General features: G+C 38.7%; 1 protein-coding gene across 1 annotated transcript; it reads right to left on the bottom strand.

The window, feature by feature from the left end:
- Positions 1–6644: 6644 nt before the first annotated feature.
- On the bottom strand, positions 6645–14344 carry slc27a2a (solute carrier family 27 member 2a). The gene is made up of 10 exons (XM_052096656.1): positions 13805–14344; positions 12939–13148; positions 12710–12868; positions 12338–12462; positions 10377–10571; positions 10126–10216; positions 8270–8468; positions 8080–8177; positions 7783–7913; positions 6645–7688 (listed from the first exon to the last, which is right to left on the bottom strand). The coding sequence occupies exons 1-10, from the start codon at positions 14274–14276 to the stop codon at positions 7512–7514; spliced, it is 1857 nt and encodes a 618-aa protein (XP_051952616.1). The 5' UTR covers positions 14277–14344; the 3' UTR covers positions 6645–7511.
- Between the last annotated feature and the right edge of the window lie 2956 nt (positions 14345–17300).

A 17300-nucleotide genomic window follows, 5' to 3' on the forward strand; every position in this document is an offset into this window, starting at 1 on the left:
AGAGAGACATTACTTTTCTGTTTTATATTCACAAATAAATGTCATCTTAAATCTCACTCAAGTCTGCAAGTCTTCCTGATTGAAAATAGTTTTAGAGTCATCATGAAGCTGTGATAATAGAATTCCAGCATTGCCAGAGACTTTATAACCCCCCCCCCTTCTCCATAATTTGGAATTCCCAATGTGCTCTAACTAATTCATGGTCTGCTTACATTCCTGAAACATTTCAGAATTCAGTATTTGCACTAGTTAAAAGCAAACATAAGGTTCTGCTTAACACAGATAATATAAAAACGACTTGAGAGAGCAGAGCCTTTATTACGTCAGAGGGCAGTACCTGTGAATATTATCTATAAAAACCCTCTGGAGTGAAACCAGCACACACACATGCACTGATCTTCCCTTCAAAGTCCAGAACTGCCATGAGACGAAGATGATGCAGGCGGAGGAGTACACACAGTGAGGTAAGTGTAGCATACTTGCATTCTCTTCTGTTTTGTTTCTCTTCTGATATTTTAGGTGTTGAAACTGGTCACCATTTCTTTTGTAGTTTTTCCACAATTTCTTTATCATGTTTTAGCTTGGTTGCAGTTCACGTTTATAATCCTACAGTCCCTCAATTAATATGACCTCATAAAAACAGCAGGTTACACTGCAGGTCATTGACTTACATGTCAAATATATTTATAAGATTCAAGGATTTAGTTCATACATGTCTGTCTATCTATCTGTCTGACTGAATAGCTGTCTGTCTGCCTGTCTTTCTGTGTAGATATCTGTCTTTTTGGATACCTGTCTGTCTGTTGAAATACCTGTGTGTCTGAATAATTTTCTGTCTATCTGAATAATACCTGTATATCTGCAGTACTCTGTAGATTAATTCTATAATGTAATCTGTTACTGAAGCTGATTACAAATTACATGACTAAAATTGAAGTCAGTAATGTAATCTCTTGATTACATTTTAAATTAATCTAATCTGATTACTTGTGGATTGCTTCTGACCTCATCTATCTGACCTCTTTGCCTGATCCATAAAAGACGAACTGTAATCTGATTACAATTTTTTCAAAATGTTAATTAATCTAATTACAAATACTTGATGTTTGTTATCTAATTACGTAATCCAGATAGCATGTACTCCGTTAATACCCAGCACTCTCTGTCTGTCTGTTGTCATTGAAGTTTTCTATGGATGAATTCTTTGCGATACATTAAAACTTATGTATTTTATTGATAATAGGTCATTCACTTCAATCAGTTTTCATATCAGCTTATTTCAAATCATCTTAAAAGAACCAGATATTTTAAAATATTCTTAAACATTTCTTAAATATATGATTTTTTTCAGCTCCAAACAGAACATTTCCCAACAGTTTATTAACAAATGTGATACTTTATGATCTTTAAACACTAATTCTCTCTGGTTAGTCAAGCAACATGAGTATTTATATGATGTTCATAAGGCAAAATGAAGAAGACCAAAATCTTCCCCTACACTGTCTGTCTGTATTTTTAGGATATGTGTGCAAAGGTAACACCTGTGTGTGCGTGCGTGTGTGTTCCATGCATGCATATTTCCCTGCGCTCACCACATGGCCGTCTCTGTTGGGTGACTGTCAGATGCCATAAACTGCCTCGGCTTCACATGGGTATTACACACACTTTCTCTCTCTCTCTCTCTCTCTCTCTCCCTCTCTCTCTCTCCTTCTCTCTCCCTCTCTCCCTCTCTCTCCCTCTCCAGCCTGCACTGAACTGAAGATGTGTGTGTTGGATTGGTTGTGTAAAGCACTCGGGTTACCAGATCATTATTTACACCATCATTACAGAGCAAGGGAGGACGAATACTGCAGGTAAACACTCATAATACACAATCATGCACAAAAACACATGACAATTACACACAACAAGGGCAAACTGTCCAGCCCTTTCAGTGCATGGGAAAACTGTACATCGCAATGTAATATAAATCTGCATAGTGTTTCATGTGGATGGATGTGTGTGTTTGTAGAGTACGGTTAGTCATAGGCGGAAGTCGGGGGGGGTCAGGACCCCACCCTATCTAAGGGTTGTCCCCCCCTAAATTATCTTTAAAATATGTGTATTGTAAATAATATAATGATATATTCTTATAATAATTGTTTAACAAATAAAATAATACAAATGCAAACGGGGCAACAACAAAAAAAAAAACCTTCATGTCCCCTTCAAAAATTGCTCTTGAGAATTGTTATGTTTATTGTCCCCCCCAATATTTTGATGAAATTTTCGCCCCTGCGGTCAGTGCGGTCTTCTTGCAGCGAGGAAAGACAGAATTCAGCAGATAAAAAGTGAATTCACACATGCTGATACAGATGAATCTCCTACAGACGAAACAACTTTGCATGCTCATTTCACTCTTTAAAGGTGCGTACACACTGCCAGCGACTTTATCGCTGCAGGTCGCCAGTGGCTGGCGGTGAAGTCGCTAGTGGGTGTTCCCACTACTGGTTGCCTAGTAACGTTTATAAATGACATTCACGGATGCCACTCCATTGCTGTTGACAGCGAATCTCTTTTCTTGCCACTAAAAACAAACATTTTGGAGGGAAAAGACTAAATATAAATGGAATCAGTACATAAAATGCTTTATATCAAAGATGAATGAGAAACAAGGCGTGCTGTTTGCCAGAGCGGCTGTTTATCTGCGGCGAAAATGCAAATGCCGGTCTGTCTGGGTCCATAAAATCCCCGCTATCTCAGATACACCTTTCCACGCAGTATTTTTCTTAAAAATGTCCTTGTACGTGGGAAGAAACATATCATAGAGCACTGGAAAATTTATAACAACAAGAATTAGCCTTTCATCCATCTTTCCGTTACTGCAGGAGCTGAGAGAGAGAGAGAGAAAGGATCACGTGAGCTCTCCCGTCTTCTCTCCTATTGGCTGTCGCTTCCGTTAGTCGCTCCAAAGTTGAACTTTTCTCAACTTTGTCGTGTCGCTGGACACGCCCACATCTAGCGCCAACGGTCACGACAGCTCGTGTCGCCGGAAGTCGCTGTGCTCGCATTGAAAATGAATGGTATTCGGAGTCGCTGTCGCGCGCGATGTCGCTGGCAGTGTGTACGCACCTTAACTGTTAACTTGAATAATAAAACAAAGTTAGTTACACGAATGATTAGCAAATAAATAAATGGACATGAAATATTGATTTGAGTGTAAATTATTTTATTATGTGAGAATAATAGAGTGTGGAATGTAACGAGAGACATGAAATCAGCACAGGTATGTAGGAAATCTCTTGTCTGGGTGGTCAATGGTCAGTTATGCAGTTTAGTTACAAAAATTTGACAGTCAAAAGCCTGCATCGACCAATCACAATCAAGTATTGCAGAGAGAGATGTAATAAAATTATAAATTTTAACATATTGTGACATATGTGTATAACTGTGATTTGCCAGGAAACATCCATTGACAGGCTCTTTTTCCTCCCGCCCACCACACCCACTCTCTGAAGGAGGCGCCGCCCTCAGGCTCGGTGGCGCAGATCCCAGAGCAGCCGCTCCAGTCGCAGCAGAGAACACAGAAGCGTCTGCTGAAGTTCCATAGTGTTTCAAATCTGTTGCAGGTGTGGGCGCAGTGCAGCATGCAGCAGCTGTACTACCCCTTTAAGAAAGGCTGGGTCACCAGCCGGGCGAGCAGCTTTAACTGCTTCCCTTTAGCAGAGACCAGCCCTCTGCACACTAAATAATACACACACACTCCCTATATTCTAAACTCTAGTGAGCTGCCTTGGTGTCTACTGCCTTCTAAGGCAGCATCCTATCTGAAATGGGACATCATAAGTGACTGATTTGAAACGCTCTCAGTGGCGGGCTCAGGCTGTCTGTGGGGCAGGGGTGAAAACAAATAAAAAGGGCACCTGCTGCACCAGCGTGCAGAAATTCATGATGCATTTATGGTGAAACAGTTCCAAACCCTGGTTAAGATTCAAATTGATCAGATTTTAAGTATAACTACTACACCTCTGTAATAAAAACTAAAAGGCAACTATTAACTATTTAACCATTTATTTCCACACACACACACACACACACACACACACACACACACACACACACGTTGTATTTCCATGTTTTATGGGGACTTTCCATAGACATAATGGTTTTTATACTGTACAAACTTTATATTCTATCCCCTAAACCTAACCCTACCCCTAAACCTAACCCTCACAGAAAACTTTCTGCATTTTTACATTTTCAAAAAACATAATTTAGTATGATTTATAAGCTGTTTTCCTCATGGGGACCGACAAAATGTCCCCACAAGGTCAAAAATTTCGGGTTTTACTATCCTTATGGGGACATTTGGTCCCCACAAAGTGATAAATACACGCACACGCACACAGACACACACACACACACACACACACACACACACAAAAGTGATGTCACAGAGAATGAGCTGTATATTGAGGAGCTTAGTCAGGGTGGTGGAATCAGTAGAATTCTTCTTGTATTTTTTTTTTGTATAGAATTGTTTGTAAATATCAATTAACATGTTTGGGTCAACTGGGATGACCCTCTCAATGGATAGCAGCAGAAGATCTGAGAGCCTGCCTTCCCCACATCTGTTCCCGAGCTGGGTCATGATCAGCTTCAGTTTAGAGAATGACTGCTCTACTGAAGCGTTTGTCACTGGCAATGTGGCATATATTTTGAGGAGCTTAGTCAGGTTAGGGAAAACTGTGTCCACATCGTTGACTTTAAGGCACTTTAGCATAGCTTGCACATTGCTGGTTGGAAGAGCATAGGATAAGCAGAACACCTTGAGTTCAGTGAGTTCTTCCTCAACGTCATAAAACTGGCAAACATCTCTAACGGATTGAGTTGCTTTGACATTTGTAATCTGTCATGCCTTTCCAATGACTTGTGATGGTCAGGCAGTGAAGACCCGATAGGCTTGCCCCAGTTGGGGTGTCATCCTTGAATCTGTTGAATTTCCGGTCTAGCTCCTTGGAGAGGATGTCAATAAAAGTAAAGAACACCTTTCCCAGGTATTGCTCTGCCAAGCTCTGGGCTTGATGGTTCTCTGTAGAAGATTGGGAGCTGTACTTGTACCTCTGAGGTACCTTTCTGTGTATGGCTTGTCCAGGTATTTCATCAGGGACCTCAATGCCAGCTTCCCCTGCTTGTTCTTTGGCTTTTGAAAAGAGGACCTTGAATTCCTCATCTTTCCTCATTGCTTTCATCCTTCCCATGACTCCTTCCACAAACCAGAATTTCCAGTTTGGTATGTTTTTTAAGCTGTATACCATGTGATGCCCAGATGCTCTTGCGTAGCATATATTTTGAATTTATTCTATGCATGGAGATTGCCACACTTAACTTCACTGAGACTGCCATCATTTTTTCTGCACTCCAGAGAAAGGACCTTGATCTGCCCCCACATTAGTAATGCATCTTTGGTGGGCTGCAAGCTGCAATCTTTCCATTGGTTAAAATGTAAAACTTAACTATGTAACCTACCTCACACTAACGTGGGATGTGAAGTTTACAGCTCAGACTGCACTAAACCCACTGACACCTGAACATTCTAAAGGGGGTGTGGCCTAGTGTGTGTGAGGATTCGACCAAAAATAAAGGGTTACTTCACCCAAGAGACGATTCTACCTCATTTGCACTCTCTTTTGGAACCAATAAACTCATCCAGACATTTTTAAATATACATTTCTTTCTAAAGATACTTTCATCTTCTTCATGCTAACTTTTTAACTTCTACATGCTAACGATTCTAAAAATTGTCTGGATGAGTTTATTGGCTCCAAACAGAAACATAGAGCACATAGAGGCCAACTAATTTTCTAGCATGTAGGGCAGCCTACATGGCACTGCATCACATTATCTCCATTGGAAGGGCACCCACTAGGACCCTTAATCACATTTCCTCACACATAGGGGCACCCATTAGTGCACTGCATCACATTTTTTTCCACTGGAAGGGCACAAAGTTGGCACTTCATCATGATTTTTTGCACATAGGGGCACCCTAAAGTACACTTTATCATGTTTTCTAACACACTGAGCCACCATAAAAGGCACTTTATAATGCTTTATCAACCATAAGGGCATCCAAGAGAACACTTTTGTGGCATTTTTCCTAACATAAGGGAACCAGGGGGTCACCAGTGAACACTCTTGATAGGTAGCATCATACGCCACACAAATATCACTCCCCATATGAAGTGTACGAGAGATACGACCCATAGGGGCAAATTCACTAAACAGTGGCTGACAGGTCTTATACACTAACCACCCGCAATATTGTTTAAATAGGCAAAATAGAGCTGAAATTTAGTCATTGTCATTTCTTTCTGTGGAAACATGCCTCCTTTTTATATAAATTATGCTCAATATAGATTGCGCTTTATTCACAAACCTCTGTGGTTTGCGCACCGTAATAAATATTGCGCTATCACTGCCCAACGAAAGCAGGCGGTAAACTGAAGTTTATTTAAAAAAGATATTTGTGTACATTTTCTATTAATCTAGGCAGGAGTTATTCATCACTAGTGATCAAAAGATGTTGAAGAGTGCAAATTTTACTGAGCTCCTTGCAATTCGTCAGAATTTTGCCTAAAGAAGATATCTTAGAAGGCACTGTAATTTTGCTGCCTACCTTTTGAGACAGCCATCATGTCTGGAGCACTGTGATGCCTTAAAATGCTAACTATGTAGGCAACTCACAAGGTTTTGGAACAGAGTTACTGTAAGTCCTTAAGACAAAACTTCCACAGGACTCGGAGCATTTGGATACAGGCAGGACAATTTTCATGCTGCCAATTCATTGAACGTCACACCACTGATCCACTGACGACAAAGACAATGCCAGTACGTTATTTAGTGATTGATTGATTGTTCAGATGTCACAAAATTATTTTCCAGCCAAATTGACAATCAACACACATGAAAACCCAAACAGTCTCTACCTTTATGAAATATAATTTCCTCAGAATCATCATCTTTCAATCCATTTGTATCGTTATTGATTTATAAAAATACACACACTCCATGTTAAATGTTTGGACACACTTGACTGAATTTATGTTCCTCATGGTCCTATAAACACTTTCATCTAAAGGCTTGTGCTTAACTTACTGAAATCTGTTTTGTAGGCAAAAATAAATTGAGCCTAAGCATTTCTTTAAGATTCATTTGCACTGTATGAACCTACAGAGCTGAAATATTCTTCTGAAAACCTTAATTTGTGTTCTGCAGAAGAAAGAAAGTCATACACATCTGGGATGGCATGAGGGTGAACTAACCCTTTAATAGTTTTGATGATTTAATATTATTCTAAAATGTGTAAAATAGTATAATACAAATAACTAGGAGTGGCCACACTGTTGACCGGAAGTGTAAATGGATCCATGATTTATTAAGTGTTAATATGTGTATATTCATCATTAATAAGCATCTCTGTGCCTTTAGCAATTTAATTGTCAGCTAAATAAATGTTTTGAGTTTTTGTGTCACAGTCTCATTTGTCCTTCACTGATCAACATAAAAATCTCTTCTGTCATGGGAACAAATGACTGTTCAGAGTCTTCCAGGAAGAAAAGTTCATCCCGGATGATGTTTGGGTTGAATCCCTCCTGCACCAGCCGCCCCTTGATCTGTTTAAAAGTTCCCGTCACTTCAAGTGTGTTCTGATGAGAAAATGTCCATAATTGAAACAGCAGAAAATTAAATGAATAAAATTGAATTGCATTTCTCTCTGTACTCTGCAATGGTGACTGTCACCTGTATTCTGATGAAGCGCGGTATGGCATAGGCAGGTAGGACGTTCTTAACGTGAGCGTATGTGACAGAACCATCAAACTCTGCCCCGTCTTTGAGTTTCAGAGCCGCCATTCCGATCCGTCCCTCGTGACCTGGGAGAAAGCGACTTCATCAGACTACCAGAAAATGTATGGAACAATTAATAACAAATAGTACCAAATAAACTGGTCTACTAGTCTGACTGTGACAGTCATTGAATGTGATGTGTGCGGTGTATCAGGATAAACAGAAACGGCTTTTCCATTTAAATGCAGTGACCTGGTAATTTAACTCCGTAGACGTTTGCTTCTTCAATGAAATCCAACATGATCAACATTTCAGACACTTCAGTTGTTGCAACATTTTCTCCTTTCCACCTGATTCAGCAGAAACACATGAGTTAAATTAATGTAACCTACTTTATTCTCCTCAATGAGATACACAGTCATTTAAACAGAACATGTCTCACCGGAACGTGTCTCCAATGCGATCCTGGAAGTACAAGAATCCGTCATGGTCAGCTAGAATGAGATCTCCACTGTTGAAGTAAACATCTCCTGTCTGAAACACGTTCTTCAGTTTCTTCTTCTCCGTCTGTTGAGGGTTATTAGCATAGCCGTTAAATGGAGCGATTTTACTGATCTTTGCCACTAGCAGCCCAGTTTCACCTGAAACAAACAAACCACATCATAGCTTTGTGGTTAACTACCCCTCACGAAGAACTTTCAACATTTGGATCAGTAATTTACTGTCTATCAAGTTAATCTGAAATCCATTATATTAGCATGACATGCAAATTATGTTACATTCTCATTAACTGCTCCATCAGGCTCATAATCATTTACCAGGAGGCTAACCTTAACCCCAATATAATGTAATTTAATTACAAAAAAACTCTCAACAGCAGGAAAAGGAGATTATGTTACGACGAGCTAACGCTAGCTTGTGTGAACATTAGTAACCTGTACAAACCTCAAACAGACCTGCTTAAATAATCTAAACCAGCTAAATAAACAATTCAAAATCACAATACTCTATTCTGATTAAGCAAACACACCATTCTGCAGTCTGATGTTTCTAAATAATGACCGCACATCCAGGAGGTGGAATTCAGCTGTTTCTGGAGACTCTTCTCTTTCTTCTCACATAGTAACAATTTTAACTCAAATCAATATTACATGTTCATCTACTTATTATTGAGTAATTTCCCATATAATAAGCATATCGATCAGCTTGGCTGGTCATCTATCATGGCTGAACTGCCTGTAAAAAATAACTAGATTGCAAGTTACCCATCTAAACCAGTTAAAAGAATAGTTCAACCAAACATGATACTTGTGGTACTTGAATGTTTTTTTGTTTGCTTGTTTGTTTATTTTGCGACAGATTTAGTCACTATAAACATTCCTTGTATGGAAAAGAGCAGCATGAACATCCCTCTAAACATCATTGGGTTCCACAGAAGAAAGAATGTCATGAGGGTTTTGAACAAAACATGACGGTGAGTAAAATATTTCCGTATGAATTAATCCTTAAAGGGTTAGTTCACCCAAAATGAAAATTCTCTCATCATTTACTCACCCTCATGACATCCCAGATGTGAATTACTTTCTTTCTCAGCAGGACACAAATTAAGATTTTTAGAACAATATTTCAGCTCTGTAGGTCCATAAAATGCAAGTGAATGGTGACCTGTACTCAGAAGTCACAAGAGGCATAAAAGTACTCCATAAGACTCCAGTGGTTTAATCCAGGTCTTCAGAAGCGATATGATAGATTGGAGTGAAAAACAGATCAATATTTTAGTCCTTTTTTACTATCAGTCTCCACCTTTGACCAGCCCCAACCAGTAGGTGGCTGAATGTGAAAGTGAAAGTCACTTCCACACCAGAATGTAGAAGTGAAAGTGTAGATTTACAGTTAAAAAAGGACTTAAATATTGATCAACCACACATATCATATCACTTCAGAAGACATGGATTAAACCACTGGAGTCTTATGGATTACTTTTATACTGCCTTTTGGGCCTTTAAAATTCTGATCACCATTCACTTGCATTGTTTGGACCTTCAGAGCTGAAATATTCCTCTAACATTTTTAGTTTGTGTTCTGTAGAAGAAAGTCATACAGGGATTTCATGAGGATGATTAAATGATGAGAGAATTTTCATTTTTGAGTGAACTATTCCTTTAACACCATCTAATTTAAGAAACTGCTTTTTTCAGCAGGGACATTAACTTCAACTGCCGATGTGTTTTTCCAGAAACTGTACACACTGCAGATAAAATGAAGGAGAATGAATTACTGACTGCAGGTAGCTTTTACCTGGAGGAACTTCAACACAGAATCCTGCAGGATCTCGCACCGGCTCTTCAGTCTCAGGGTCAAATTTAATGAAGGTGTAAGCGCAGAGCATCTAGGACCACACCCACACAAACACACATTTACATTCATGTTCTAGCATTTATCAGAGATTCATCTACTACAACTAACTACAGAAAATGAATCCTGTTAACCACAGCAACACCTAAAATCTGATGTGAAATTTCAGAATTTCGTTATTATGATGCAGTGACCTTATGCAGTGTGTTCACTCTTCCGATTGAACCGACTTTTCCGAGATAATTGATGAATCCGATGTTACCCTCAGTCGCTCCATATAACTCGCAGATCCGCACGTTCCCAAATCGCTGCATGAACTCTGTCCACGTGTCCGATCTAATCCCGTTGCCCACTGCCAGCTGCACACTGTGATCATGATCTGTGTCTCTCTGAACAAACAATACAGTTACACCATTACTGCATCAACATAGCAAGCCGATTAATCTGACAATATTTTTCATTTTTATATTATCACATTGGCCAATAACTGTGCCTGATTGGTATTAGTCAGTTCCAAAATTTTAAGTAAATATTATGTAAAATTCAAAGGTGTTTAATTTCAGCTATTTTTTGTGAATCCCATTTGCTGTCTGCAGGTTTTATGAAGCTAAATTTAAGACTTTAAGACCTTTTTAAGACCAGCTAAAGAAAAGTTAAGGAATCAATTGAAGGGAAAACAATACATTAATGTGTTCTCTAAATGTAAATGTCTAGGGACCACATGAACTGTCATACTTATAGCATCATTTCAAAGTAGAAAAATGCAACTTTCAGTAGATCTCCAATACATTTGATCTTATTTCACAAAAAAGTATCTTAAGGCTTGATACCTCTGCTCCCAACCACCAGAATGTGGAAATAACTTTAACCTTCTGATCGACCCATTGAATCAGCTATATTCCTCGAAAAAACAAGGAATATAGCTGTATTCCTCGAAAAAAATCTTAATTTTTACATCTAAAAAATGTAACTTTTACCACATTTTTACTACTGTATTGTCTTTTAAAATATATTTAAAAATGTTACTGTATATTTGACACTTAATATTCGTTAATCAATTAACATTTTATTTCTGTAGAATTTTTACAGTATTTTACTGTTAAAATTACAGACATTTTTTTACAAAGTATGTCTTCAGAAGGAATAGGATAAGTGCAGGTGAGAAGATGATCAATATTTAATATTTTTTTACTATAAATTCTCCTCCCTGCCCTGCAGGTGGCGACAGTCACGAAGAGTCCAAATCGCAAAAAATACACAAGAGGAATGTGAAAGTAGAGATAGTAAAATATAGTCAAAAAGGACGTTTATCACCCTCACCTATCATATTACTTCAGAAGACATGGATTTAACCACTAGTTAAAGTTTGCATTACATATGCTGTCTATAAGTTATTTTTGGAACTTAAAAATGTTGGTCACCATTCACTTGCATTGTGAGGACCTACAGAGCTGAAATATTCTTCTAAAAATTCTACATGTGGATTCTGCAGAACAAAATGTCATACACATCTTCGATATCATGATGGTGAGTAAATGATGAGAGAATTTTCATTTTTGGGTGAATTATTCCTTTATACTCAATCAACAGCATTTGTGGCATAATGTTGATTATCACAAAAAAATATTTTGAAATCCCTCTGTTCTTCAAAAAAAAAGTAAGTCACTTACAATGAAAGTGAATGGGGCCAGTACATTAATGCTAAAATACTGTTTCAAAAGTATAGCTACAAGATGTAAACATACAGTATGTGTTAATAAGTTTTAATGTGATAAAATCACTCATTAACCTTATCGGTGTTATAACCTTATAAAGTATTATCCAAAACCTGGATTATAGTGTTTTGTTGTCATGATTATTGGATATACTGTAACTGTACAAAGATAAGGTTAGTATATAATTTTATCACACTAAAATCATGTCAACACATAATGTTTAAATCTTGTGGCTATACTTTTGAAACTGTCAGTATATTTAAATGTTTATGGACCTCTTTGGCTTCATTGTAAATGCCTCACTATAACCACGATTTTTGCTTCTTCTTTTTCTTTCTTTTCTTTTCTTTCGAGTCAAAACTAATTTTTGTGTTATCAACATTGTGATGATTTACCTTTACCTGTAACCTTGATTCTTTGGAAAGATGAGGCAGTTTTACCTTAGGTGTGTTGCACAGGTATCGCATGATCTCTCCAATGTACTGGATGACCGTCACCTTGTGTTTCCTGCAGTCATCCCAAAACTGGGAAGCAGAGAACTTCCTCCTCAGCACCACTGTCATCCCTGAAACCCGTTGCAACAGAACAGGTAGTTCCGCCCATGACTTAGACCATTGGAGCCAGAAATTAACATGTCAGGCCGCTCAAATATACAGGCCAATGTTTTTGAAGAAAATTTACTATTTTATGTTTACTGTTTGCTTGAGTGGAAAACAGAACATTCTGCTTTAATTTTTTTTAGTTGATTAGTTGATTAGTTCATTAGTTTGTATTTCTTCTTGCTGTTGGATTAGGGCATGTAATGTAATTACCCCGCTCTATTGCTCCTGAGAGGCCGATGAGGAAGCCAGCGCTGTGATACAGGGGCAGGTAGATGTAGATGACATCACAGGATGTGACACCTAACATTCTCAGCAGGAACGCTGCAGCCCATAATCTCTCGTGATTTATTACTGCAGCTTTAGGAAGACCTGCAACACACAACTGTCTGAGCAAACACAACACATCTCACACACAACTGCGAGTGTTTGCAAGCATCACCTGTGGTGCCGGAGGTGTAGATATAGAGGGCGGGGCTCTTGATGCTGATGTCATATCTCAGGCTGAGGGGTGGGGACTCTTCAGATGCAGAGATGACTTCAGCAGACAGATTCACAATCCCATCTGTCTCACAGCTGTCTGACAGCACATACACAGACACGTTCTGCTCATGGAGAGATGGAAGGACTTCAGCCACTGCCGGCGCCAAATCTGAAAAAATAAAATAAAATTTAGTTGATATAGTTGTTTTAAAAAAGTACTTATAATTAAAACATTGAACGAATTACAAATAAATCACAAATAGCAAAAATGAAATAGTTAAAATAATAAAAAAAATTATATTAAAATACATTATTATTTTACAAAATATCAATATAAGTGTCATTTAAAAAAAAATTATACACATATATATATACACACACACACACTCAGAATTTTTTTTTTCTTGCAGCAACAGGCAGTAGCCAGGAAATGAATGGATGGGCCTCAATAAAAATGGATGGGACAAGTTTACAACCAATTTAAAAAAAAAAAAACATTTACAGAGAAGCGGTGCATTCATACAGTTCTTTAATACATTAAAAAATCTGAATTTATGCATTTTTAACTATTTTATATATTTGAAGAAAAAAAATCTCTCTAATATTCTGGTTCAGCCTGCGTCTATTTTGGGTAGGTCCAGGCCCACCCCAGGCACTCTACGCTTTTATTATTATTATTATTATAATTATCTCTGTATGTTGTATTGTTTGTGCACTGGAAGCTTCTGTCTCCAAGAAAAAAAACTTGTAGGCCTATGTATAAGCATACTTGGCAATAAAGCTCATTATAATTCTGATTATTACAGTTATCACACATATTTTCACCTGCATCAGTGATGAGGACTGCAGCGTTGCAACAGTTGCAGCAGTGCACTAGGGATTTGCTCCTGATGTTCGTGTTCAGGAGCGCGACCGTGCAGCCCAGTTTGGCGAGCGCGAGCCAAGTCCAAACGTACAGCGGCGCGTTCCCGTGAAAGAGCGCGACGATCTGACCCGTTTGCACATGCGCGTTCTCCCTCAGCGTGTTCGCGACTCTGTTACTGATTCTGTCGGCGTCGCGGTAAGAATAAAACTCTCCTTCAAATATAATAAAGCATTTATCCGGATGATTCCTCGCGGCGTCCTGAAAACATTCCAGTACCGTGTAACAGGGCGTTTGGCTCCTGAATTTAGTCATTAATCTCACGACGTTAATTAGTTTAAGTGCATACATACATTCTTTAATAAAATACGGGAATCGAAAACGAAAAAAAAGAGGCAATAAAATAGCCAAACCAACGAGAAGTGAATACAGCATGATAGAGAAAGCGTTCCTGGGAGTTTCGAGGTTTAAATGTCTTTCCACCCCAGTATTGTTGTTCAGGTTTCAAGTAGCCAATCGATATGAAAGGCGGTGACTGACAACTACCAATAATACTTTATTCCTGAAAGCATTAAAGGGTAACTAAACCCTAAACCAACTTTTTTTAGTTAATGATCTGTAAGAATGGGTCTTTATTAGTACTGGTCATTGATTCAAGTAATTTTTTTGACATTTGTGTATAAAGTGTTTTAATTCTACAATATATGGTGTAAAAACGTCTGAGTGCTGCCCTCTTCAGGTTGAATGGTGGCTACTGCAGTTGAATTTTCCTATTGGCTGTTTGCGGTACTTTGTGACATAAGCGGTGACAGCTGACGTAAGCAGGTTCCAGCTCACCACGCCCTTGGTACGAGCTACCACGCCCATGGCAGTATAAAAACCATCTCCTTTCATCAAAACCACTGTAGCGAGTCAGGAGTTGGAATTGCGAGTATTGAAAACGATCAGGATGGAGTATTTTAGCATCTATTTAGCATAGCATTTATATAGTTATTTAGATTATTTCGTGTAGCCTAGGTAGTTAATTAGCATATTTGTTAGTGTAGTATTGTTAGAAGCATAGTTAGTTAGTAGCATATTATTGCATCAGTTAGGATAGCTTCAAGTTAGCGTAGATTATCTGTATTTAGTACAGTGGTCAGGATGGTACGTAGGTGTAATGTTGCTGGTTGCAACAGCACTGCTGGACTGTATTGCTTTCCATATAGACTTAGAAATTAGGCGCCAGGGGTTGCACGTCCTTGTTCTGGAAGACCGCGAGTTCCCGCCTAGAGCTGTAGGAGTGTGCAAACTGCATTTTACGCGGGATTGCTTCTCCAACGCAATGGAGGTGGAAATGGGCTTCTCCAAACAGCTCGCGCTGAAAAGCGACGCAGTGCCAAACGCTGCTCCTCCTGCATGGACTCCACCACCTCAGCGGCGTCTTGAGGTGAGTGATCATATATATTTGAATCACAATTTATTGTTAGGCTAAAGTTAATCCTCTGGGGCCGACAAACGCGCGCTCGCGATGCGGGAGTGTTAAACGTATTGCACCCTTATACATTGTATTACGGTATTGACTACCTGTATAGTTTTATTTGGAGGTATATGGTTTTGTACATGATGACGTTACGCTTTACGTCACATTCTTCTAAGTTGAGAGAACAGCTAACTGATGTTATATTCAAGTGAAGCTTGCTAAATAAAAATCCTGCTAAAAGGATAAACATCACTGAACAGCGTTTCGTTTGTTTTTCCTGCACGCGAGTGAAGGTGAATGCGCACTCGGATGCTCAGCAGGGAGTTAAAACCGCAGTTTGAGCCAGCGGCTCGAATTGATATGGCTCCGGCCCTGTGTCCACAGACAATTCACCCTCCTCCACTTCAGGTGACGGTGGGGGAGAAAGGTCCTCGACTTCAAAAGACCTCTCCGTGGCAAACCTACTTGCGTCACTCCAGTCACTCTCCATTTTAGAGTCTGACAGCAGCTGTCAATTAATCTGTCACTACGGGTCTCAGGTGCACGCCCCGCCCTCGGTTCGTCCCCTCTATCCCTGCTGGGGTCTGCCCACTTTTTGAGCATTTTTCAAATATTGCTAGTGGGTGGAGTCAGACTCTGAGCAGGGGTTTAGTTACCCTTTAAAGCTACTAAACTCCAGTGGTAATCTGTAGTATTCAATTATCGTGGTCACCATGAAAACGGCTGTGAGATTTTTAACTCGGGTGATAATTGAATATGTGGATTTTCTCCAAACATATTGAAAATTCTGGGCGAAGACTGCGAACAGTGTTCTTTTCAGAAGAAGGCGAATTACAATCGTAAACAGCCCTATGACTCACTGAGTCCGAGCTCTTGATGTAAGCCCTCTGGAGGGAGCATCAATGTACCCTTCGTTAACAGTCTTGTGGAAGACTTTTGTTTTATATACTTTCCTTTGGAATCACCCTTCGTGGCGCCATTCCAAAATGCTGTTTGTTTGCCCCCTGTAAACACACAAACACTAGCTCTATGTATATAAAGTATTTAGGTCTTGTAACTGGTCATCATTTCTTATTAATTTAATCCATTTTGATCATTTTTATTTTTGCTGCCGTGACTAAGTTGATTTTAAATGACCTAGTTTGAGAAAAAATGAAATGAAAAATGAAAATGAGGCTGTGAGGGATAAACGGTATAAAGCTAGATCATGTCTGATTTTCTACAACTCATATTGTGTGGAGTTTTGTGCCTACAAAATAGTCTTGGAAATGTATTATTTCAATGTTTTGTCCGTGGAATGACCCAAAAACACATTAAACTACAATGCAGCCCGTTGAAGAGACTACGTCTATCCCTCACAGCCTCGTCGTCATTAGCCTACTTTCAAAAGTCAAAGATGATGTTCCTGTGAAAAAGTTCTACGATGCCTTAATTGATCCTGCCTATAAAAATATATATTTTTGATTTGAGATTTTACCTGACAATTGTGACTTTATTTCTCACAAGTGCGAGATATAGCCAAAAGTCGTAATTATGAGAAATAAATTTAGGAAAGTATAGACATTTTATTATATTTTATTTTTTCAGAGAAAGATAAAAATGATTAGCAAAATGCTATTTAAAATGGTTTATGATGGGGGATGTCAAACCACTGAACATGTCAATTTTTTACGTAATTCACGTCAACTTCACATTTTCAGATGAATCACTGGCGCTTGTGTGAATTCCCCCTCAAACTCCCCACTCACTTCTGTGTGCGCGCCATTGGAATCACTACAGCGTTTGCGAGAGTAGCGCTGTGAAATTCAAAATGGCAAAACTCAAAAGTAAGCATTTGTACAGCATTTCACCTTATGCTTAATTTCACTGTTAAAGAGATCAGTTTGGTCTGGTCTATGTAAAAAATGCAAATTTAGTGGGTTATATATATATATATATATATATATATATATATATATATATATATATATATATAATACTTATTGGGGGAATAAAAG

The sequence above is a fragment of the Xyrauchen texanus genome, chromosome 29, assembly GCF_025860055.1.
Source record: "Xyrauchen texanus isolate HMW12.3.18 chromosome 29, RBS_HiC_50CHRs, whole genome shotgun sequence".
Taxonomy (NCBI): Eukaryota; Metazoa; Chordata; class Actinopteri; order Cypriniformes; family Catostomidae; genus Xyrauchen; species Xyrauchen texanus.

Excerpts from the sequence above, each read along its gene's own strand:
- slc27a2a (XM_052096656.1), bottom strand. The coding sequence starts at position 14,276 with ATGCTGTATTCACTTCTCGTTGGTTTGGCTATTTTATTGCCTCTTTTT. Across the intron at positions 10,217-10,376 it reads GAGTGAACACACTGCATAAG|ATGCTCTGCGCTTACACCTT; the intron begins GTCACTGCATCA and ends GTGTGGTCCTAG. Across the intron at positions 8,469-10,125 it reads CTGTGTTGAAGTTCCTCCAG|GTGAAACTGGGCTGCTAGTG; the intron begins GTAAAAGCTACC and ends TGTTTGTTTCAG.